The 25,670-nt window shown below is 36.3% G+C and overlaps 1 protein-coding gene across 2 annotated transcripts; it reads left to right on the forward strand.

Moving 5' to 3' along the window:
- The first annotated feature begins 892 nt into the window (after window positions 1-892).
- abcb5 (ATP-binding cassette, sub-family B (MDR/TAP), member 5) lies at window positions 893-25,460 on the forward strand. Of its 2 annotated transcripts, none has more exons than XM_084385975.1 (29): window positions 893-923; window positions 7,318-7,393; window positions 7,660-7,771; window positions 9,580-9,643; window positions 9,788-9,938; window positions 10,178-10,262; window positions 10,437-10,628; window positions 10,733-10,904; window positions 13,187-13,311; window positions 13,455-13,632; window positions 13,721-13,834; window positions 13,926-14,036; window positions 14,735-14,860; window positions 15,012-15,215; window positions 16,073-16,243; window positions 16,656-16,817; window positions 18,452-18,670; window positions 18,757-18,906; window positions 19,112-19,216; window positions 19,687-19,764; window positions 19,895-19,978; window positions 20,991-21,194; window positions 21,323-21,423; window positions 22,343-22,483; window positions 22,569-22,725; window positions 22,800-22,997; window positions 23,098-23,304; window positions 23,978-24,124; window positions 24,509-25,460. In XM_084385975.1, the coding sequence occupies exons 2-29, from the start codon at window positions 7,342-7,344 to the stop codon at window positions 24,707-24,709; spliced, it is 4,011 nt and encodes a 1,336-aa protein (XP_084242101.1). In that variant the 5' UTR covers window positions 893-923; window positions 7,318-7,341; the 3' UTR covers window positions 24,710-25,460. The 2 variants fall into 2 exon arrangements, with proteins under 2 accessions (XP_084242101.1, XP_084242102.1); XM_084385976.1 differs by lacking the exon at window positions 893-923 and adding an exon at window positions 6,056-6,552.
- The last annotated feature ends 210 nt before the right edge of the window (window positions 25,461-25,670 follow it).

A 25,670-nucleotide genomic window follows, 5' to 3' on the forward strand; every position in this document is an offset into this window, starting at 1 on the left:
TTAAGTGTTAATGTTCATTCATAAGACAAATGCATTAAAATGTTTTATAGAATTTTTAGGTTTCTTTGTACAGAAGATACTAGATATCAGATCTCACCTTTCTCCTCCTGACATGGCTGTTTCTCCCCTGATCTCTCTTTCTAGCAGTTTCACTAGTTTTAAACCAGTGACTCAATCTCAATTAAGTGCATTAATTTCTAAAATGAAATGTACATACTGTCAATCTGATGTACTGCCTGGCCGTTTGCTTAGAGAGGTATTAGACACTATTAGCCCTGCGCTTTTAACTATTATAAACAGTTCTTTGTCTAGTGGGGTTTTCCCTGAGTCTTTTAAACATGCTTCTGTACAGCCCCTGCTAAAAAGATCACACCTTGATCCATCTGTTCTTAGTAACTACCGGCCAATTTCTAAACTCCCATTTATTTCCAAGGTTTTAGAGAAAGCAGTGCTTTCACAGTTTACTTCTTACCTGGATGCCTTTAACATTTTGGACAAGTTCCAATCTGGTTTTAGAGCACTTCACAGTACAGAGTCAGCCTTGCTTAAAGTTACGAATGATCTTTTGTTGTCTACTGATTCAGGGTCATCTGTCATTCTGTTACTGCTAGATCTGAGTGCAGCCTTCGACACTATTGACCATGACATCCTCTTGAAACGACTTCAATATGCAGTAGGGGTTCAAGGCACGGCATTAAAATGGTTCACCTCTTATTTAAAGCAGTGGTTCCCAATTCCAGTCCTCGTGACCCACTGCTCTGCACATTTTGTATGTCTCTCTTATCTGACACACTCAGTTCAGTTCATGGAGTCTCTCCTAATGAGCTGATGATCTGGTTCAGGTGTGTTAAATAAGGGAGACATACAAAATGTGCAGAGCAGTGGGTCACGAGGACTGGAATTGGGAACCACTGATTTAAAGGGTAGGACGTTTTCAGTAAATATTGGGCCGTTTACCTCACCTACTGCACCCGTCCCTTATGGTGTTCCTCAGGGCTCTATTCTTGGCCCTTTATTGTTCTCACTCTACATGCTTCCCCTGGGCTCCATTCTCCAGAAATATAGTATAAACTATCACTGCTACGCCGATGACCTACAACTTTACCTTCCAATCAAACTTGAAAATGACTTCTCTATACAACGTCTTTTCTCATGTTTTGACGAAGTGAAAATTTGGATGGCTAACAATTTCCTGCAACTAAACACTGACAAAACTGAGGTGCTTTTGCTAGGCCCCGCTGCACTCAATACTACTCTGACAAGTAGGTTAGGCTCCCTTTGATAGCGTACAACCCTATGTAAAAAATCTAGGGGTCCACTTTGATCCTTTACTTAGTGATGTATGTCTCGAGACCACTTTTACGTGGTCTCGGTCTTGTCACGGCCTTGACGGTCTTTGGTCTTGGTCTTGTCTTGGTCTCGGACCTCTCGGTCTTGTCTAGGTCTCGCTGTCTCAGACCGACATAGTGGTCGGGGATTTAGCAATACAATACTACAATATCCACGACGACACAACGTTCGATAATGCAACATTATTATCCGCAACGGAACGGATTGAAGCGCGCGTCCGAGTGCAGCAGTGTGGTGTGTGCGCAAGCCACACGAGAAAACACTTTATCCGCGCCACTGATCGCAGCGGCAACGAGCACTTTGATCACTTGATTTAAAAAACACATATCAGTGACATGATGGGTTTTAACTTCATTCAGGAGATTTTGGGTAACTGCACAACTGACAGATGACTTTGAGCGCACCGCCAACGGTGTGTGTGTGTGTGTGTGTAACCATAGCGACAAAACGACCAACTTTCGGATCCTGCACTTAAGCCTATAATTTCGTTTTTAAATTTTTTATTATGTATTTAAAAGTTACAGAATGGATTCATTTGAAGTCTGAGACTCCGAAATCGGCAGAGATAGGCAGGCATTTGCTTAGATGCATTTGTTTTGTGTCTTTGATATCTCTCTCTGTGTGTGTGTGTGTGTGTGTGTGTGTGTGTGTGTGTTGTTTGATTGTATTTAGGATGGTGTTAGACTAAATAAATGGTCTTTTAAACATCATCTGCATATCTCCATTGTGTTGACTAAACATTAGGCCTAATCCAAGTTTATAATTGTATCTTTAATTTGATGTTACGATTTCATCTACACATTAAGTATAATTTCATTTGGTTACATATTTCTCATTCTTTAGACAGTTGTTGGAGGAGCAAGATGGTGTTGGAGGTGTTTGATCTTTTGTCAGATGAACCAGTCAGTACCAGTCATGTCAGTCCACAAACAGTACACAAAAGTTAAGGGAGTCTCAATCCTCTAATAGTGCAGTAACAGCCGTCATGCAATTATTGCTACACATAGTTGATCTCACCCAGTCTGCATAAACATTTACAGTGAGCTCACAGTCACACACATGACATGGTCTGTCTCTGTATTATTCTGCCAACTGCGGCTGAACCCTAGTATGCTGCTGTTCTTGAATTCATACAAGTTATAGCTTAGCTTCAACACTAGTCTGTTTTTTCCCCCTCCGGTCTCGACTTGGTCTCGGTCTTGACTTGGTCTGTCTTGGTCTTGGTCTTGTCTTGGTCTCGATACCCTCTGGTCTTGGTAGTGTCTTGGTCTCGGTTTAGACGGTCTTGACTACAAGTCTACCTTTACTACAATTTGACAAGCAGGTAAACACGGTTGTAAAGAGTAGCTTCTTCCACCTCAGATCTGTTGCGAAGGTAAAACATTTTCTTTCTCAAAAAGATCTTGAAATTGTCATCCACGCACTAATCTCTTCAAGACTGGACTATTGTAACTCTCTATCAAATTCAGAGTTGATTTTAAGGTCCTTCTTTTTGTATATAAGGCACTGCAAAAATCAGCCCCGGATTATATCTGTGACCTTATCCAGCCATATAAAATCTCTAGGTCATTAAGATCTTGTAACCAGCTTCTTTTATCTGTCCCTCGCTCACGTTGTAAATCCAAAGGTGACGGAGCTTTCGCGGTTGCTGCCCCTAAGCTTTGGAACAGCTTACCCTTTAATATCAGGGCCTCTCCATCACTTAACGTTTTTAAATCTAGCTTAAAGACTCAATTTTATACTCTTGCATTTGAGTGATGCTGTGGAAGTGTTTTTTTTTTTTTTTTTTTTTTTTTTTTTGATCGTCTGTAAAGCACTTTGGATCAACAAACGTTGTGTTAATGTTGTGCTCTTGACTTGACTTGACTTGACTTGACTATAGAAATTAACCTTTTAATAAATGTTTATATATAAATTTCAGTTCATTATTTCAAAATATTTTATTTCAACAAATTTAATCTAAACCAAACATTTGCATTTTATTTTGACCCATCTGGGAAAAAAAAGTTCACTTGCATGATATTTTTAGCGTTTAACAGCGTTATCATTCCATCCTGATGAAAATCATTGTTCTGATTATTTGCATATCCTGTTGAACACTCCCTGCTGAAAAGAAAAGACTGAATCCTTGCAAAACTATCACACACTAACACAACTTGGAAAGAGTGCATGATACATTTATTCCATGAAAATAAGATAAAAGACAAAATGTTAAAAATTCACATGCTTCCAGGCGACCAAAGATCTTTACGTCTTGAGATCTACATTGATAATCCAATCCTAATGCTCAAAATGAACATCTGTGGCCATTTGAGTTCATGCTACCATCACCCAGAGCTTCAGGTGATCAGATGAGCCGGAATGTCCTGAGAAAGAATGTCTTTATTTCTTGAGCACTGGCACCTGATGTTAATCAAAAAATAGATATCGTTACATAACATTAAAAACAGTCAAAGGTGACATTGTGTTGTTTCTTTAAAGTGGGAATCCAAGTTTCATTTATTCTGTACACTGTAAACAAATTCTAACCTCTCCAAGTCAAAATTTTCTAGTGACTGGTCACATCTAAATTTTTAAATTGGCCCAAGTGCAATTCTTGTTGCAATAGTCTGTTAACATTGGCTCAATGAGAAATAATACGTCAGAAAAATTTAGATGTGACCACTAGAAAATTTTGACTTGGGGATGGTTTTTTTTTTTTTACAGTGTACAATCTGCAGTATATACTGCCACTTGAAACAAAAATAAATCTCAGAACAAAATGGTCATAATCTTTTGTTTGAGCAATATCTGAATGTAAAGTATGAAGGACAAAGGTAAAAGCCTTTCCTTAAATACCATTAGTCTTGTGTGTAACCCTGCATAGAAGCCAACTTTCTTCTTTATCAAAACATAAATGTACAGGTTCATGCATACTTAAAAGGGAGGAATTTTCCCCAGAGAATTTTTTCTTATGCGGGTTCATTAATAATCTTGAGAAGATCACCAAACCAGTATGCTGACTTGCTATCTGAGGACACAAATATTCAAATTATCTCTCAGATCATGTACTATAGTTCAGTAGTTCAACCAAGTTTATTCATAAAACCGTTGTTATATAAATATGACTGGTTGCACGCAGCGCCAAAATATGGACTGAGTCATGCTAAGACTGGGTTGACATGTTTTTGTTAATATGTGTTAGAGGTCGACACAGCTCTAAAAGGAACACTCTGACAAGATCTTAGATATTGTCTAAGCAGTAAGAACAACAAGCTGTTTGTTCTCAGAAACTTATTATGTTAATGTGATAATTCACACATTTTATGTGCGAATTATGGTAAAGGCTGATGTTCTTAATTCAAAACCTGTAGGCCTACATTGAAAGATTTCTAATAACCCTTTATAAAGATTGGATTTTTGTTAAAATCTTGTGGTGAAATTTAAGGTCCAGTTTGTCTATGTCATGTATTATTAATACAAAAATATGTATCTCTTATTTTATTTGATTGACAAAGACATACTAGATTTCTCACACATCTACATCCACTCAGCTCAATTCAGTCAAGCTGCAGTCCTTCAATCATTTTGACTTGGTGTGCTATATATTTGAATCAGTTTTTGAGTAGCCTATTGCAGATTATCAAACATCCTAAAACACTACAATACAATACAAACAATACAAGCACTATATAGCAAATACTGGTAGGGGAGAGCAGGGCACAGAGTAACGCTTTTTGACTTTCTCAGTTTGTATAAATCTACTTAGGGTTCAGAGTATTTATTTTTTCCCACATGTCTAGTACAATTATGTGGTTTTGTTTTATTAATACAGTATATACTTTTTTCTTGATATACCACGAAAGAATGGAAGTGAAATGTGACAACATTCCCCATAGGTGGGGTACATTATGAACATGATCCTATCTAATCAAACAAACATACAAGACAAACTAAAATATCTTCTCAATAAAATACAATTATTAACTTTTTCATATAAAATAATGGCATTTTTTAATAATTAAATATAAACATTTTTGAGTTTTGACTACAAACAAAGGAAAACACAGCTATGCAACATAGTTCAAAACATATCAATAATTAGTCATTTATGAACATTGACTCTCAGTCTTTATTCAGATTTTTCTCAATAGAATTCATAAAAGTATAGAATAGAATAGCATATTTCTAATAGGGGCTTATTGTAACGCAGTGTGACAACATGCCCCACCTGCACAACTGGGATTTAAACCCTGCTAGTGTCTTCTGCAAGTTAGCGAAGCATTAAATACATATTGGAGATTAAAATAATATCAGATTTATCTAATTTTAAATAAACACAAAAAATAGAGATGAAAAATTTACTTAAGTAAGAAATTTACTTTTGCTATGGTTTAATAAATGTATCAGCTGAATGTTCACAATCTGGATCGGGATGTTGATGACAAACAGACACACCTGACATTAATTATTAATAATTACACCGCTAAACTTTATTTAACATTTAGTAAATACAACACGACGTTTGTGCTGACGAACTTTTCCCCAATTACACCAATGAAGTGTGACATTGCAGCAAACAGAATTGCAAGAATTATGACAGTAATCGAACAGGTTTGACGAACTCTTCCCTCCTCTACCTTTGGTCGATCAAACAGCAAATCCCGCCCCCAGGCTCACGCCATTGGTTGCTATGGTGGAGATGCTCCAACCAGCAGAACAATTGTTTGAAAACGCTCACAACGTCAGAGCGTTTACATTGTTCTCTGTTATTTATTATCCTATAAATGTCTTGTTTGTAGAGCCTATAAAGAGCATATAAAATGTGGAAAGGAAAAAGTAATTCGTCGAAAAAAATAACTCTTTTTATGAACACTGATGAACGCGCACCTTAGCAGAAATCATTGATGGCAACTGAGAAATATAGCCTATAAAACAGCTTTTTTTGCACCCCCATCTTTAAATCTTACGAGGAACAAAGTTCGCATCTTTTTATCAGTTCTTAATTTTTTCATATGACCTTATAGGCTAACCCAGACTGTCCGCTATAAGGGCAAAAGTCACAGTTTTTCCTTCTTCGCACGCCCACATTTTCCGTGCAGTATTGCCCTAAGGAAGAGGTGTGTCCAGGTAGCACACCGCGCTATATAACATCAGGTCACAGGAGTCTTCTTTACCTTCATATTGTATGTCCGCTTGGAACATTTGCGATCACCACATGGGGTAAGCCAAAAAAAAATATATATATATAAAAATGATTTATATATTAATGACTTGTTTGCGTACTGTAGGTAGCCTTCTTATTCTGTGCTTTCTGGTAAATATTACAAACCATCAAAATATTATATTTTCTATATAGAAATGTGAAAATGGGTGACAGTTTTTTTGTAGTTGTAAAAAATGTAGGCTGTTTTATTTGATCCATTTCCTATCATAGCATGTCATATTTTAATTGTAGCCTATACACTTACGTTTACAACTGGTTAGGTAACGTGGAGGCGGGATGAATGATGACTCAAGTAATAACACCAACATGCTAGATAATAAGAGTAAAGAAAAAGTATTTTTATGAGTATTTACAGGTCCTATAGCCTATTTATAGGAATATATGAGTGCAATAATATAATTTTCCTGTTATAAATATGTTATTTGCACCATTACCATTTTTTCATCCTCTCTCCGCATTGAATAAAAGACATTAGGCTATTAGCCTACATTTCTGTGAAAATATGTTTTTTTGTTGTTGTTGTTGCTATATACGCTTATTGTGTTGCCTTTAAGGTTCTTTGCACTCTCAGAAAAAAGGGTTCAATGGGGTTCTATATATAACCTTTAGATTCTTCAGATGAGGTTTTGATTTTGAGGTTCTTAAAGCAACAGTACAATGATTGTTAAAAAAAAAAAACTATTATTTTAAAAGATTGTAATTGTAAACTTTATTTTTTAAATGTGTACCTCCTTATGAACCAGACTGTTCTCTTTATCTAGCAACACAAACACTGCGCTATCACAATGAAAGAAGAGCCAAACGGTCAATCGACAGACCCTCCACCTTACTTGCATGGTGTGTTCTCTGTATTCACCACACACTTATATTTACATTAATTAAGTTGACAAACACTTTTTTCCATAGCGACTTACAATTAAGTCCTCACTTGTTATAAGAGCCAACGATATTTGTAGTAAGCAATGTCAGCACTAATATTATATCTACATATATAGTCTAATTTGTAAAGTGCTGGATCATTTAGAATGAATTATTTAGATTCTTCAGACACCTTAGACTTGCCCCGCCTGTTCCTTAAGTAAACATAAACCCCTTTTCCGCAGAGGTGATACCTGAGGGCTTCGTCAACCTAGCTTACACCCAGGATGAGAAACCTCAGGAAGACACACCAAAGGAGGAGTCCTCTGTCAAACCAAAGGGCAAAGGCCTGTTCAGGTAGAAACAGATTTTTATTCATTTTTTTGTGAGAAAGCATTTGTCTAAAAAAGAAAAAGTGGGCGTATTTGCATTGGGTTTTGTAATTTGTCTTTGCAAGTAGATTAATTGATAAAATAAAGAAACATGTAATACGGTTTCAGAATTTAATCAGATCCAGGGGCAAAAATTCCACAAAAAGTGTCAAAATATCAGCGATATTTACAACGCTCTTAAAGGGATAGTTCACCCAAAAAATCTTTCAGACAAATACAATCTGAGTTGTATTAAAACATTTCCTGGCTCTTCCAAGATTTATAATGGCAGTGAATGGCCGTTTCTGTTTTGAAGTCCATAAAAGTGCATCCGTCCATTATAAAAGTGCTCCACACAGCTCCGGGGGGGGGGGTTAATAAAGGCCTTCTGAAGCGAAGCAACACATCGCTTCGCTTCAGAAGGCTGGACATTTTTTAATATAACTCCGATTGTATTTGTCTGAAAGAAGAATGTCATATACACCTATGACTTGAGGGCAAGACAGTCCAGAAATCATGAGATTTTATTCTAATTTATTTATTATTTATTATTTTATAATTTTTTGAGAATTTATTGTCGTATGCATGTGTTACACAAAAGAAAAGCTTACTTTGCATCAGTTAAAAGAAACCTGCCCACTATATAATTACAAAATTTACAATAAAAAGTCAAATATAAGTATAAATCAGATGCAGCATAAATGATAATGATGTGTCATTACACTGTCTATATATATATATATATATATATATATATATATGTGTATATGTGTGTGTGTATATTTGTATATATGTATATGTATGTATATTTGTATATATGTATATGTATGTATATATGACCTTGTTCAAGATTTGTACTGTATTAGTACAAGAGTATCCTTGTGTAGTATGCATAAGTCCTTCACTCTCTCTATAAAAACTATATTCAGCCTGAGGACACCGCCTATAAGGATTAAACTGTCCTTTAGTTAAGTTGTTTTAATTTTTCATACTTTAAATCATCTACTGGACGACAGAAGCATAAAGACACCATACATGGGCACAATTATCAATTCTTCAGTAGTTGGAGGAGGAGCACCAGTGATTTTCTCTGCACTCCTTATAAGTCTTGGCAATTATTTTTGGTCCTCTAATGCTGTTTCCATACCACACAGACAAGCTTGTTAACATGCTTTCAATAGTACGCTTATAGAAGTTCATAAGGATTTTAGATGGCATATTTCGATCTTCATCAGTTTTCTAAGGAAGTATTGCTGTTGTGCCTTGTTGTGTCAAGACAAGTTTGTGCTTGTGTTGTATCCTTCTAATTTCTCTTTGCCATTGTCGCCAGCTTCCTTTTTTATGTCAGTATTCTCAGTGAAACCAAAGTATTTAAATACATTTGAATTTAATTAAATACATCTAACAGTCAGATAATATTTTAATCAGTTCTTTTGGCGATAGTACAATGACAAATGACAATTATGTAAAAAACATGATATCCAGGCCATTATTTTACTGTAGTATAAATTGGTCTCATATTTTAGGAAGGAGGCATCAAGTTTGCAAACCCATGGTCTAACATTTTATTTCATATACTATTTTCAAAATATTCTATTCTATTCTGTTTATGGTTTAGACACAGTATTGACTGTATTAATGAATTCAGTTAAAGTATTTGACATAAATGGATGACTATGCCCCTCAATATGGCTTTTTATAAAGGTAAAAAATGGCCAGAATGAAAAAAAAGAAGGTGCTGTAAAACTAGAGGGCTGTTTCTCATTTGTACTATTTCTTGTTCTGTTTAAATAGCAAAAAGGAAAAAAAGCCCAAAACGAAGAAAGAGCCTGTGAAAACAGTTGGGTTTTTTCAGCTGGTAAGAATGTGCATCTCTTCTACATCACATCACATAATTCATAATTCATAATTCATGCTTTTGTAAGCAGTGATGTAACATGCGATGATACACCTGAGGGCAGAAGTCATGCGTTTGACTCACATGTTTGTCGTTGGCTTGCAGTTTCGGTATGCCACCTGTCTGGAGGTTCTGCTAATGCTGATCGGCCTGCTGTGCGCAGCTGCACATGGCGTTGCATTGCCTCTCATGTGCGTGGTGTTCGGACAAATGACTGACAGCTTTGTGATGAGTGGGCAGCAATCTAATATGACAGGTAGCCTATATTTAATAGTACAACACCCATAGTTTTGAAAGATAAAGAAACATCCATGTGAACTAATGACATAAGTCCTTCTCAAATATCTGAAAGTCTGTCAGTATTGGACTGATTTGAGCTGCTAATGTAAACTTTACCCTTGGTATTACAGTTCAGCAATCATTTCATAAATATTTACTTAAATGAGGTGGTCTGGAACTACTGGTTTCAAGAAATGTTCTGCTAAATGTTTGCAGGCAACTCTACTTTAAACGTCACCCTCATCAACTCAACGTGTTTGGCAGGTTCCCCTGAAATAGCCATTGAAGAGAAAATGACAAGGTGAGGAGCCGTCTGGTGTCAGATTCATTGTCATTTAGTTGACTCATTAATAATTTACAGAAGTTTCTTAATTATTTTTAACATCAGTCCCTAAGTTTTGACTGTCCGAATCTTCTACCTTTGGTTCATTTCTTTGTTGATCTTTAACGTAATGCCGGTGGTTTGTTTACACAGATATGCTTATTACTTTGTTGCGATCGGTGCTGCGGTTTTGCTCCTGGGAACATTCCAAGTAATGCTTTTCCTGCTAACTGCTGCGAAGCAAACAAAGAGGATCCGGGAGAAGTACTTTCATGCCATCCTCCACCAGCAGATGTCATGGTTCGACACGCATCCGATCGGAGAGCTGAACATTAGACTTACAGAGTAAGTGAATTGCAACCATTTTCCAGACTCTTGTTTCTGTCACCTGATATGTTCTTGGGTTACATTTCTGGTGTATGGATTTCCTTTTTTCCCTCCCAACGCAGTGATATAAACACAATCAACGATGGCCTCGGGGACAAGATCTGTGTGTTTATCCAGTTCTTCTGCACATTTCTTACTGGTTTCATCATTGGTTTTATCTACGGTTGGAAGCTGACGCTGGTCATTCTTGCCGTCAGTCCCCTCTTGGCAGGATCGGCTGCTGTTTGGTCTAAAGTATGTATAAAGCTCCTTGTTTTTGTTGTTGTTTTTTTTAGATCAAATGGTTTCATGAATAAACCTATACATCATGTATATTATACCCTACACAATATATTGTTTACAAACTTTATGATATATACATATATCCTTGTGTGTGTGTGTGCGTGTGCATATATATATATATATATATATATATATATATATACATATATATATATATATATATATATACCACTAACATACTGTATACATGTTAGTACACAAAAACTAAACATAAAATAGCATTTTCTCCTTTTTTAAAACAGTGGTTTACTGAAAAAATGATGTCTCTGTCTTTAAATACATTCAATTATAATTAAACATTTCTTAAAGCTGCAGTCCGTAACTTTTTTGGGTTAAAAATTATCCAAAATAAATTTGAGCAAGTACATAACCAACCAGTGTTCAAAACTATCTGCTTGACCTAGCTCGATTCAAAGCGGTAAGCTTGTAATAATGTTTTTAATTCCGGTGGATTTCCGTGGGAAATTCGAGCATGTCTTTGCATCATAACGTCACATCTGTACACATAAAGAAGGAGTCTCGGCTAGTAGGCTATATTGCGTGTGAGGATGTTGGAGGTGGAGATTTATAGCCTTTTCTCACAGCACTTGATATAATTAAACTTATCAATTTGATGGCGGATCTAGAAAGGTTCAAACGACAATCTTCAGTGTAAAATGCAAAAGACTTCGGACTTCGGAGTGGCTACAGAAAAAAAGAGACTGCAACCGGCCCATGCGAAAGCAAGGACAAATATCGGAAGGGCATTAAATGTAGTCACGCAATGCTGATGTTGTTAACATTAACAATTTGAGAACAAAGTATAATTTGCACGGTTTGACGTGATATGTGCAATGCTTTTTTTTCCCCTTAGTTGGTCAGAACAAAAGTGAATGTTACTTACTTGTTCAGATGACATTTTCCAGTGAGAATTCTTATGTTGATCATACTTCCAAAAAGTAGAATCTGTGACTGACAGCCGCACATTCTCCTCAAAACACTGGATTCATCCGCGACTTTCATCGGATTCATCTGTGACGTGCCGAGGCATAACCCACGTAAAGTTGATAATTCCGCGAATAACTGCAATTGCAGATTTCGAACAGAGATGGCGACAAAGAGGAAAAACTACGGACTGCAGCTTTAAAGGTTGTATCAGCGATTTCAGGCCCAAACATAAATGATCACGTTCATCTAATCTTTCCTAACGATCCGCTAGTTGCCCGCCCCATAAGCATGCCGTCATAAAAACGCGTCTCTGTAGGCAGCCTAGGCTCTGAGATCTGCACACAAAAACAGTTGGTTTCACCAACCACTCAAAACCAAAATAAATAGTGTTCCAACCAATCACCGACAGGGGTGGGTGTTGTGAGGTTTTCGCGTGCAGCCGTCATAGGCAGCCGTGCACGAGCGCAAAACCTCACAACACCCACCCCTGTCATAACTTGTTTTCATGAGAGACTTAATTAAACATAGGCCTACATTAAATAAGATAATAGATAATGAATATTTATGCTAATAGCTATTTTATGCGAAATTCTCCTCTCCAGTTCGTTTCTCTGTGTGTGTGGACACTGAATGACTCGCCTGACCTGTAATGCTACTTGGCATCTTGTTTACAAGCTGTTTTGTTCATGTCTTAATGCATTTGAAACACTGAATGAGCCATTACACGAGATATGATCAGTAAGGTATAGCCTACTGTATCTTTCAACATACTTTCAGATGTTTATTTTGATTGCATTCACTTTCGCTCCGTTCCGCCACTTGAACTGACTGAGGCGCCTATAGCGATCTGTCGCGCGCCACACCAAAGAGCGACAAAACCGCATTTATTGTTTGAATTTCGTGATCAAATTGATAGAATTTGAAAGATGATACTTTGTTTCTTACCGAAAGTAACAAAACACGGAGAGTATTGCTAGTATTGGTGGTTAATGGTTGTTAAAATGGTTAATAGGCTAACGCTGTATTGATCGTGTGCACGTACCACCGAAGCGAAAGACTAACTTTCAGTAGTGAAAATTCACGGTGCGAACATGTCGTGTAGGCTATAATATTTTATTTCAATAATTTCATATTTTATAAATGTAATTATTTGATTTGGCTTCAGTACAAATACAAACGTAGGCCTATCAAGTTAAAGGGATAATTCACCCAAAAATGAAACTTTTTGAGTGAAATATCCCAAGTAGTAGAGCCCAAAATAATATCTTACTTTTCTGTCATATCTTACTGAATCTGTTTTCCTACAGATTCTTGCCACCTTGACCGGTAAGGAGCTTTCAGCGTATGCTAAAGCAGGAGCAGTAGCTGAAGAGATTCTGGTCGCTATCAGGACTGTTGTGGCATTTAATGGACAGAAGAAAGCAGTGGAAAAGTGAGCACATTCTGTACCTTTCACTCAAGTTCACAACAAATGTCACTTAAAACCTAAAATGTGAAGAATGCGACCGAACTGTTTTGAGTGTGTGTGTGTACAGAATGACAGTTTTCTGTGACAAACTATTTTCTGTATTTTAGGTATGAGAAAAACTTGGTGGATGCAAAGAACTTTGGGGTAAAGAAAGCTATAACCACTAACGTGGCCATGGGGTTTACACAGTTTGTTATATTTGGCACCTATGCACTGGCATTTTGGTATGGAACAAAACTGTCTGTGGACGAACCAGAGAATTACACCATCGGAAGGGTCATCACTGTAAGTTTTTTTAAGACTTAATCTGTTTCTGAATAAAGATACAGCAGGAGACACGTTTTTAATAACCACTAACTTTGTTACTTTTCAGGTTTTCTTCTCTGTGATGATTGGCTCATTCTCTTTAGGTCAGGGAGCTCCAAACCTAGAGAGCATCGCCAAGGCCCGGGGTGCGGCCTATGAAGTCTACAAAACAATTGACATGGTACAAACTTTCAGTCTGTGTTCATTCTTCATAATAAAGTTATTTTTTATTATATAAATGCCCATATTGTTATTCTGGATGACTGTTGCAGCCTCGTCCCATTGACAGCAGTTCAAAAGAAGGTCACAAACCAGACCATGTGAAAGGAGATATTGAATTCAAGAACATCAACTTCAGCTATCCCTCCAGAAAAGATGTGAAGGTACAGCAGCAAATTTTCCCTCCTGTTAGGAATTGTATCATTCATACTGTACATTAGGGATGCAATGATATTATCTTTTTTTTTTTTTATGATTATTTTTAGATTAATTTTGAATTAGTGATTTTATAATTATGTTATGGCTGATAACCAATAAATGGCTTTATTAAAATTAGATATTATTTTTGTCTACATAAAAATAAAATGTTAGAACTCAAAATTGATCATTTTAAATAGGAAAAGATATTCATTTTGAGATTTGCTAAAGATTTACTTCTTTTAATAATTTTGGTAACACTTTAGTTTAGGGTCCAATCCTCACAATTAACTAGTTGCTTATTAGCATGCATATTACTAGGATATTGGCTGTTTATTAGTACTTATAAAGCACATATTAATGCCTTATTCTGCATGACCATATTCTACATCCCATAATCCTAACCAATACCTAAACTACCAAACTATTAATAAGCAGTAATTAGCAATTAGGAGTTAATTGAGGTCATAAAAGTCATAGTTAATAGGTACTTAATAGTAAGAATTGGACCATAAACTAAAGTGTGGCCATCCTTTTTTCTATCGACCAAAACTGATACATTTTATGTCTGTAAAATTGGCTTATTATCGATATGGTGATGATATATTGTCCAGCCGTAGAAATGGTGACATACTGATGACTGATACAATGTGTCCCATCGCAGATTCTACAGGGAATGAATCTGAAAGTGCCTCATGGAAAGACCATTGCTTTGGTTGGAGCCAGTGGCTGTGGGAAAAGCACGACAATTCAGCTTCTGCAGCGGTTCTATGACCCGGATTCAGGAGAGGTAACACTGATATGCCCAAAGAATCTTCTAATGAGCAACCATAAATCATTTCACCTCTCAGTAAAAGCTGCGTTCCTTCAATACTTCACGTCATTCAAAACATGTTGTCATGAAGAACTGAGTAGTTTATGAAATGTGTACGGTTGTGCAGGTGACTCTGGATGGTCATGATATCCGTTCTCTAAATGTGTGCTGGCTGAGGGAGAACATGGGTATCGTGAGTCAGGAGCCTGTTCTTTTCGGAACCACCATCGCAGAGAATATACGCTACGGCAGAGAAGACGCCACTGATGAGGATATTGAACGAGCCATTAGAGAGGCCAATGCCTACGATTTCATTTCCAAACTACCAGATGTAAGTAGTGTCAAATTTAAGGCCCCTAAAGCTATTGAATATTGCAGAACCAAAGATTTCATTATGATATCAATAAATTACAGTGTCTAAGAAATGGAAATGCACAATATATCAGCACCATATTTGTTAATATAAAAAAAATGATATGGATGTTTATTTTTGCATACACATTTCCCCTACTTTTACATTTAGATGACCTTTTCCATCATCTAATGCTCTCTCAAAGTTAATCTTTACATATAATAATAATAATAATAATAATTTAATAACACATATAATCTACACATGTACATTTGTCATATGGTGGGATGCCTACATTTAGTGTTTACTTTTTTTTTTTAATTTAGACAAAAAAATAGACTGTTAGTATCGCCCATTTATCAGTTATCGGCAATAACATGAAATTAACAATCTACTTCTTAGAACAGGTTTCTGGATAAACATCTTTGTTGATCCTGGAACAACATTCCAAACAACCAATCAGATTTGAGGGACATTTTCAAGTTTACAGTTTATGTCAAGTTTAGACTTACTGACTGTAGCCATTAGGTGCTTCTACATCAGTGTTATTCACCGGTCATTTCCCTCTGATTTTAGCGATAACTTATGGGTAGGGTTAGGTTTAAAGGTAGGGATAGGGTTAGGACGACATTTTCGGACAGGAACGTTGTTCCAGGAAACAACAAAATGTGTTGATCCAGGAACATGTCTTGCTTGGCAAGATATAGGCCAGAATTTTAAATGGGTGGATCTCTATTTACAAATTAGCATTTTTAGACTGTATGTGTACTACACTAGTTGTGTTTAGTCTGAAAATGGGTTAAATGTTTTAAAAAAATTGTTTTTCTCTGAGATAGAAGCTAAACACTATGGTTGGCGAGAGGGGGGCTCAACTGAGCGGGGGCCAAAAGCAGAGGATCGCTATTGCTCGAGCTCTCGTCAAAAACCCCAAAATCCTCCTGCTGGACGAAGCCACATCAGCCCTGGACACACAGAGCGAGTCCATCGTTCAGGCAGCTTTAGACAAGGTGATGCAAAACAGTTCTCTCTGTGACATGCAGGAAGGACATTTGCATGAGTACTGGAAAATATATAGTTACAGTTGCAGTTGCGAATACGAATATCTTTTATCACAGTTTTTGGTATGGTAACAAAGTTTGGTAACACTTTATTTTACAGTGTCCTTGTTACATATGTTACATGTACTTACCATAGTAAAAAGAGTAAATTATGCATAATTACATGTAACTAACCCTAAACCAAATCCTAATCCTACCTTAAATCTATAGTAAGTACATGTAGTTAATTAATATTACTCAGTACTTAAATGCATCATTACACTGTCACCTTAAAATAAAGTGTAACCCAAAGTTATAACCAACCAAACTGCAACACACTGCGGTAAACGAGCGAAAAATAATTGTGTGTGTTGTTTCTTAGGCCAGAGCAGGACGCACTACCATTGTGATTGCACACCGCCTGTCAACTATTCGTTCAGCAGATATAATTGCAGGATTCAACGACGGCAAAGTGGTGGAACAGGGCAGTCACAGAGAACTCATGGCCAAAAAAGGAGTGTACTATTCTCTCGTAATGCAACAGGTACGTGTACGTCTCTCTACATGGGAGCTATCTGATAGTGGGACAGAACTGACGTTATGAATTTCTCTGCAGTTGTTGCCTAAATCTGTTTTTTCAAACTTAATACTTTTAGCAATATTCTTACTCTTTTATTTTGCTTGCTAACCATGAAATGAATCACCTTTATTTTATTCTATTGACAGCCGGTATTTTTAACAGTAATACCAGTAAGAAATAATACACTTTGTTTATTATTATTTATATTACTTGAATGGTTTATACATCTTATAATATTATTCTAGTTAGTAGAAAAAAATTGTCAACAAATATTAATTATATATTTATTTAATAATTATGTATGATTATAATATAAAATGATATAAGATGTAACTACCTTTCAGAAGTTTGTGGTCAGTAATTTTTTTAATGTTTTTTTTAAAGTCTCTTCTGCTCACCGAGGCTGCATTTATTTGATCAAAAACACTGTCAAAACTAGCCTGGGTTTCCCCATGCTGCCTTTATTCACGCTGCTAGGCAGCCTGGACACCATGGACCAGATTTTCCCCTTAAAAAGGGGACCAATCACAGAACAGAGAGGGAGCAGCAAGACGATGACGACGTCTATGCGACACACCGAAACAGTTTGTTTATATCTATGGATCCAGCATGGCAGCAGACGCGAAGTTACCTTTCGATGAGGCCTTAGATAGTGTTCTAAGTAGTTTAGAACGCAAGTTTATTTCGTCTTCTTCCTCGTCGAATTTCTGTCGCTCTACATACGTCATGTGGTATAATTGAAACGATTGGCTATGGGCTACATACAGGCGCATTTGATAGACATTCGTAGCGCCCAATAAACGGCTCTGGGCATTCGTAAACCACGCCTCAAATACGAGAAAATGAACATGTGGTTCCCAGACCACGTCTCAATGAGACGAGGTCTGACGTTAGCCAGGCTATGTCAAAACAGGAATATTGTGAAGTAATTTGGCAGTTTACACATTCAAAATTAAAATTTTCAGCAGCAATTACTCCAGTCTTAAGTGTCACATGATCCTTCAGAAAGCTGCTTAAATATTTTGGAATAATTTTTTTCTTCAGGATTCTCTGATGAATAGACAGTTGATCTATTCAGTTGATCCAGCAATGATTTGAAAAATAAACCTTTGGTAACATTATGAATGTATTTACTTTCACTTTTGATCAATTTAATGCAACCTTTCTGAATACATTTTTACTTTCTTTAAAAAACATTTTACAGATCCCAAACTTTTGAGTAATATTGTGTGTGTGTATTGTTTGCAGTGCCATGACAATATAAAAGTGTGTGTGTGTGTGTGTGTGTGTGTGTGTGTATTGTTTGCAGTGCCATGACAATATAAAAGTGTGTGTGTGTGTATTGTTTGCAGTGCCATGACAATATAAAAGATGATTATAATGGAAACAATATTCCCATTATAATATCACACTTAATATATAGCCTATGCTACACAGTATACACAGGTCTTTATATGTAATTTTTTTTTGAAAATAATTATCCCTGAAACCTCCCTGAATCCTTTACGGGAAGGTCTCTCACAAGAGAGCATCATATTTGGGTTTCTTTGGCATAAAGGTTTTTATTTTTTTATTTTTTTATTCATTTACATAAACAGACCTCAGATAGACCAAGTGATGATCTTGATGCCAATGAAGATGATATTCAGGATGTTTCTGAGGGAGACACCGGTGAGGAATTTTCTGACACAGAGACTCCCGAAGGAGGAGAGGAAATGAAAATGGAGAGTGGAACCCTTAGAAGAAGCTTAAGACGTGGCAGCGAGAGACGGTCCTCGAGAAAGAAGAAGAGCAAGAAATCCAAAAAAGACAAAAAGGTACATACATCACAATCTCCACTGCTTTGATGCTATTGAGAGTTCATAAATGGAGTAATTGGATGAATTAAAAAATTCTGTTGTAGGAAACGGAAAACGTTCCAGAAATTCCTTTCACTAAAATTCTGGCTCTGAACAAGCCGGAATGGCCTTACCTGCTGGTGGGCATTCTGGCCAGCCTTGTGGGTGGAGCTGTTTATCCCTGTGTGGCCATTCTGTTTGCCAAAATTATTGGTGTGAGTGTCCTTTGTCTTTATTCATACGTCTGAATAAAAATCTCTATTGTGTATATTTTTGCTTCCTGCTCACCTCCCCATGATTGTTTAAAAAAAACTGATATAAAAGTTGTGGATTGTACATTATATTAGTCCCGTAAGCACATAGCATTTATAATGATTTAACCAGGATGTTCGATTCTAATAGAACCTCGTCTGTTTTTAGGTGTTTGCAGAGGTCGACCCTGACGTAAAGCGACAGAAGACCATGATGTTCTCGCTCTTCTTTCTGCTAACAGGAGCAGTGGCCTTCATCACTTATTTCTTCCAGGTGAGATTTTTGTTGGGTTATTAGTGGCGTTCGCTAGCATTTCCATTGCTTTATACTTGGGGTTAGTGGTTAGCTTAGTACTAAACTTGGGCATCCTTCATATTAGTATTAACCAACCTAAAGAAAACCTAACAACCAAACATTTTTGCACAGGTACAACATTTAAATCTAGTGTGCATATGGGGTTCAGCAAGATTTTGACAATGGTTTTGAAAGAAGTCTCTTATGCTCATCAAGGCTGCGTTTATTAGATCTAAAATAGTTGAGAATGTCTAAATATACATGCGAATGTAGTGTAGAATAAAAGCAAATTATTGTACTTCAAAACACTGTTCTAAAAATGATACTGTTTTATGATTTTTCCAATAAATACACACACACACACACACACACACACACACACACATATATATATACTTGTATGCATTGCTGTATGTAAGTTTCACATCGGTTGCTCTTTCCTCTTCTAGGGCTTCATGTTTGGTAAATCTGGGGAGCTTCTAACCATGAGGTTGAGAAGGCAGGCTTTCAACGCCATGATAAGACAGGTACGGCACATTTCCTGCATCTATCACTCACCACTGTATAGTAGTAATGCAGTCGAGAGCTAATCTGGCAAAAAACAAATGGCTATTGAAATGATGGGTGCTTCATCCTCAAGCCTGTTTCTCCTTACAGGAGATTGCCTGGTTTGATGACAACAACAATGCAGTGGGAGTCCTGACCACTAAATTAGCCACAGATGCGTCTCTGGTTAAAGGGGTGAGTGGAACACAGTGATTTGCCATCAGAACCAGTAATTAAGCTTTCACTGTGGATGCAGCCTGTGTTTTTGGCTCTGGTTCATTACATCCATCTCTTTAAACCGTTATAGGCCTGGCTGAATCTGTTTCTCAGTCGTATTTATGTGAGAGCTAATCCATTTGACTACAGCTTCTGGTATTAATAGTGCAACTTTATTTGAATCCACAGGTACACTGCCATTCTAAAGTTTAGGGTCCGTGATATATATATATATATATATATATATATATATATATATATATTACAGACCTAAACTTTAGAATGGCAGTGTACCTGTGAATCTAGTGCGAATCTAGTGTGAATGTATATATATATATATATATATATATAAAAAAAATTTTTTTTTTTTTTTTTTGGAAGAAGTCTTACCAAGGCTACATTTATTTGATCAAAAGCACAGTAAACACAGTTATGTTTAAATATCATTTATTCCTGTGATGACAAAGCTGAATTTTCTGCATCATTACTCCAGTCTTCAGTCTTCAGTGTCACATGATCCTTAATAAATCATTCTAATATGATGATTTGGTGCTTAAGAAACCTTTCTTCGGTTACACTTTATGTAATTGGTCCACTTTAGACATTCTACAAACTATAAGTAACTTACTGTAAGAGTAAGAATGACAGTTAGTTGACATGTAGTTGCTTATAAGTCGATTGTAAGTTACTTCCAATCAACTTATAAGCAACTACATGTCAACTAACTCTGACTAGAGTATTAGTAGGTTAGGTTTCGTGTCAGTAGAATAAGTTGAGTAGCTGCAAAGTTACTTATAGTCAGTAGAATGTCTAAAGTTGACCATTGGAATAAAGTGTTACCATTTCTTCTTCTTATAAATGTTGAAAACAGATGTGCTGCTTTATATTTTCGTGGAAACCAGATTCTTTAATGAATAGAAAGAACATATGCTGTACAATAAGATCCGTTGTCCAAATAGCTTGTTTAGTTGTGTCTTTTTCTCATTTCTAGGCAGCAGGATCCAGATTAGGACTAGCCACAAACACTATCTGTGCTCTTGGCATCGCTATCATTGTGGCGTTTATCCATAGCTGGCAGCTCACCTTGCTTATCCTTGCCTGTGTCCCCTTCCTCACGGGGGCAAATTTCATCCAGATGAGAGCCATGGCAGGACACACCAGCAAAGACCAGAGTGCACTGGAGATGTCTGGCAAGGTACGGTACTGTGGTCATTGACCCTTTTTTTGATTTTGTTTGAGAACAGTGTGATTCAGTTTATTCTGTAAATGATTACGTAAGATGAATTGGTTGCTGATGGTATCATTTCCAACTCTTCTGCTCAGATATCCACAGAAACCGTTGAGAACTTCAAGACGGTCGTCGCATTAACCCGTGAAGATGTCTTCTTCCGAAAGTTTAATGACAGTCTGCTCAAGCCATATAAGTAAATCATTTTCAAGACTAAAATACTAAAAGCCCTTAATACAGGGGTCTTCAAACTGAAGTCCAGGGACCACAAGGAGGTGCTAGAGGGCAAAAGATCAAATGTTTTACAAGCCGTGTTGTTTTACCCTAGTTTTATTAATATTTAAAATTAATATTATTAATTTTAGTTTAATTTTTAGTAATTTCATTATGAGTTTTTATTTATTTAAAGTTAATAACTTTAGTGTTTCAACTTAAACTCATTTCAGCTTATTGCCAAGGCGACATTTCAAATAATCCCATTTTCAACGAATATTTATATTTTATTGTATTTCAGCTTTATTTCAATTAACAGAAATGCTTTAATAGATTTAGTTTTGGTTAACGATAATAACTGTGATAATAGGGTTAACTAAAAATGTTTAATTACATTTTTTTTATATTTTTGAAAATATTTGTGTGAAAAGATACATGTATATTTAATAAATATATAATTTATTTAAAAAATATTTGTATATTTATTAAATATAAATATATTTAATAGTTTGCTTTGACTTCAGTAAAGTATATCTGATTATTTAATTTTGGAATTCTTAATATTTAACTCATGCATTATAAATTAGTCTTTGTACATGAAAATATATAAACACACACACACACACACACACACACACACACACATATATATATATATATATATACATATATACAATAATTGACTAAAATAGATAAATAATACTCAAATAATACTGCTCACAAGAGTATCATTATTATATTTGTGGGTCATAGGCAAAAACAATTTTTTGAAATCTCTACAATTACAAATGGCTAATTTTACGTGATGGCAAAACTTTGAAAATCCCTGCCTTAACACATGCTCAGTTAACATCAAATCTGATTCAGCCAAATCTTACAGAAAGCAATATGTGATATTTCAGATCTAGCTTGTGTAAAGCACCCATCTACGGAGTCACATTTGCCCTCGCACAAGCCATTCCTTACCTGGTCAATGCTGCAATCTTCCGCTTCGGAGCCTGGCTTATTGCACGCTGTTACACAGAATATGAAAATGTTTTCCTGTAAGTACAGTTTGTATGAAGGATTTTTTTTCAATCTCATACACACTCTAGTCTATACCGTGTTGACGTGTCGGTTCCTCTCCAGGGTGTTTTCTGTGATTGTCTTTGCTGCAATGAACATTGGCCAGTCCTCATCATTCGCTCCTGACTTTGCCAAAGCCAAAGCAGCAGCTGGGCGGATCTTACTGCTGTTAGAGAAGAAACCAGCCATTGATATCTACGATGAGTCTGGAGACCGACCAGTGAGTGTGACATTTGGAGTTTGTAGCTCTCAGAAGAAATTAAATGAAATAACATTCTTTGTCCTTTTTTTCAGACAAATTTTTCAGGGCATGTTGAATTCCGAGATGTCCAGTTCTCCTATCCAACCCGTCAGAATGTGAAAGTCCTACAGGGCCTGAATGTATCAGTGTCTCAGGGACAGACTCTGGCCCTGGTGGGCAGCAGTGGCTGTGGGAAGAGCACCACCATTCAGCTTCTAGAACGTTTCTACGACCCTGCGGCAGGCCAAGTGGTGAGTTCACCGGGTGGTTTTTGTGTGCCTGGAGGTCTAACCCATTATTTTGGGTCAAGTGATCAATTTATGCCTGATTTTGTTTTTGCATGTTGCACAGTTTGTAGACGGTAATGACACCAAAACTGTGAACCTGGCATGGCTGCGCAATCAGATGGGGCTGGTGTCTCAGGAGCCCATCCTGTTTGACTGCACCATTGCTGAGAACATTCAGTATGGAGACAACAGCCGTGACGTCACCCAGGAGGAGATCGAGGAAGCTGCGAAGAAGGCCAACATACATACTTTTATCCTTGGCCTTCCAGAGGTATGCATGATGTCTCCATTAATGTGTGTGTGCACATTTTCAGCATCATTAGTGTCACATGATCCTTCAGAAATCATTCTAATATGATGATTTGCTGCTCAAGAAACATTGATTATCAATGTTGAAAACAGTTAATATTTTTATGGACATTTTCTTTCAGGATTGTTTGAATAGAACTTTCAAAAGAACAGGATTTATAATATTATTATTATTACAACATTACACATCTCTTTACTTTCACTTTTGATCAATTTAATGCATTCTTGCTGAACAAAAGTAATAATTTTTTTTTTTTTTATGAACTGTGCTAGTATATATTGGTAACACTTTACAATACAGTTCCATTTGATAATTTTAGTTAACTTGAGCTTAAAATAAAAAGAAATACTTCTAAAGCATTTATTTATTTGAAATATTTCAACATTTACTAATACATTATTAAAAATCAAAGGTTGCATTTGTTAATATTGTTTAATGGACCTAAACTAACATGAACTAACAATGAATGATTAATAAATTCTATAACAAATGTTTGTTAGTTAATTTTACTGAATGCATTAACTAAAGTTAAATATTGGGACCTTATTGTAAAGTGTTACTATTATATTATGCTCAAGGCCATCAATAAAAACTGTGTTTTCATCATCTATATACATATGTAATATCCCTTCAGAAATACAACACTCGAGTTGGAGATAAAGGCGCTCAGCTGTCTGGAGGACAGAAGCAAAGGATAGCGATCGCTCGAGCTCTGGTCCGCAAGCCCAAAGTTCTGCTGCTGGACGAGGCCACATCAGCCCTCGACACGGAGAGCGAGAAGGTTTGTAGCGCATGAAAAGGCTGTCGCAAAAATATTTAAGAGCATGTCATCATCAAGTTCACTTGATTCGGTCAAAACTGTTCCCTTTTTGACGCTGTTAGGACAATATGAACTTCTGTCTTCAACCAGCAGATGGCACTTTTGCCAGTTTGAACTTGTTTTTAGGGAATGCCTTGAAAAGCATAGATTTACACTGTACACAACCTGTCTTATCACATTTAGAAAAGGAAACAAAAGAAGATCAAACCTATGAATCAAGTCAAGAGAGTTCATTTATAAAGTGCTGCTTTAAATATGCATTTACTATTATGTGCTCTTCATAGTAAATTTATGTGGAGCAAACAAAAACGTTCAAGTTTTGACCACTTCTTTCCTGCTATACAGATTGTGCAGAAGGCTCTTGATGACGCTCGGCTTGGCCGCACGTGTATCGTCATTGCCCACCGCTTGACCACCATTCAGAACGCTGACATGATCGTGGTGGTTCAGAATGGCAAGGCGACTGAGCAGGGAACACATGCCCAACTCATGAGCAAGCAAGGGGCCTACCATGCTCTGGTGAATGCACAAGTATCTGCTCACTAACTTCAACTCCCTTTGATTGAATCTAGTGTTTGTATAATCTAAAATGAAAGGCACGGATAAATAATTGTACAGTGCCGTTAATCTTACATTAAATTACAGTTTGTCACAAAATGCTTCTGTTTTAGGATGTTGCGTGAGTTCATTTTAAGAAGCTTACTATCAATATCTGCACAATATTATTTGAAAAACAGCATTTAAATATTGAAACTCTTTTTCTTTGTTCTTTGCTGCTTGCTTTTTGTTACTTTGTTACAGCTCATTGAAAAGATACTATTCTTATATAAAACGAGAAAGATGTTGTATATCTATAGATTTATTTTTCTCAAATTTTATATACAAATATTTTGTATTGTAAATGTTAAAAGGAGCCTAGTGTTAATTTATTGTACATAAAACAATGCACAGTAAAACTCCGTTGACACTTTTTCCCCAACAGGCAATTGCAACACTTTTACCCATGTTTTGCAGGTTGTATGAGTTTGTACAGTAGGCATATAAACCCTTTGAATGTGAATATTGGTTTTCTGCGCATTGCACAAGTGTTTTGTTCATGACCTCATCAGCGCGTGGGGGCGCTCGTGCTCGTGGTTTGAGCCTCCAACATGTTGGACCTTTTTCCCCACACCGGCTAACTTTATTGTCTCTCGGAGTCGGACAGAAACGGCTACTTTATTCTTGTATTGTGTCTGATATGTAGTGTTTATTGTTAAGATGATTTTATTCGATATTTTAATAAAAGGAATTGTCAATAATTATCTGCTGTCGTTCCTTCCTCTGAAATTATAAAAAGTAAAACTATCTTGTTTAATGGAAACTCTTGTCTGGGTCAGTCTGTTTTTACTTTTTGTGCATTTTTTCTTTTCTTTTTTTCTTTGTACATTTTCATTTGTTCATATACACAATTATGCGCTGATAATAAACTTTAGTTTATTTTCGAAAAACACTCAGAAAAACACAAAAA

Source organism: Rutilus rutilus (genome assembly GCF_951802725.1).
Source record: "Rutilus rutilus genome assembly, chromosome: 17".
Taxonomy (NCBI): domain Eukaryota; kingdom Metazoa; phylum Chordata; class Actinopteri; order Cypriniformes; family Leuciscidae; genus Rutilus; species Rutilus rutilus.

Excerpts from the sequence above, each read along its gene's own strand:
- abcb5 (XM_084385975.1), top strand. The coding sequence starts at position 7,342 with ATGAAAGAAGAGCCAAACGGTCAATCGACAGACCCTCCACCTTACTTG. Across the intron at positions 10,905-13,186 it reads CGGCTGCTGTTTGGTCTAAA|ATTCTTGCCACCTTGACCGG; the intron begins GTATGTATAAAG and ends GTTTTCCTACAG. Across the intron at positions 19,979-20,990 it reads ATGCGTCTCTGGTTAAAGGG|GCAGCAGGATCCAGATTAGG; the intron begins GTGAGTGGAACA and ends TCTCATTTCTAG.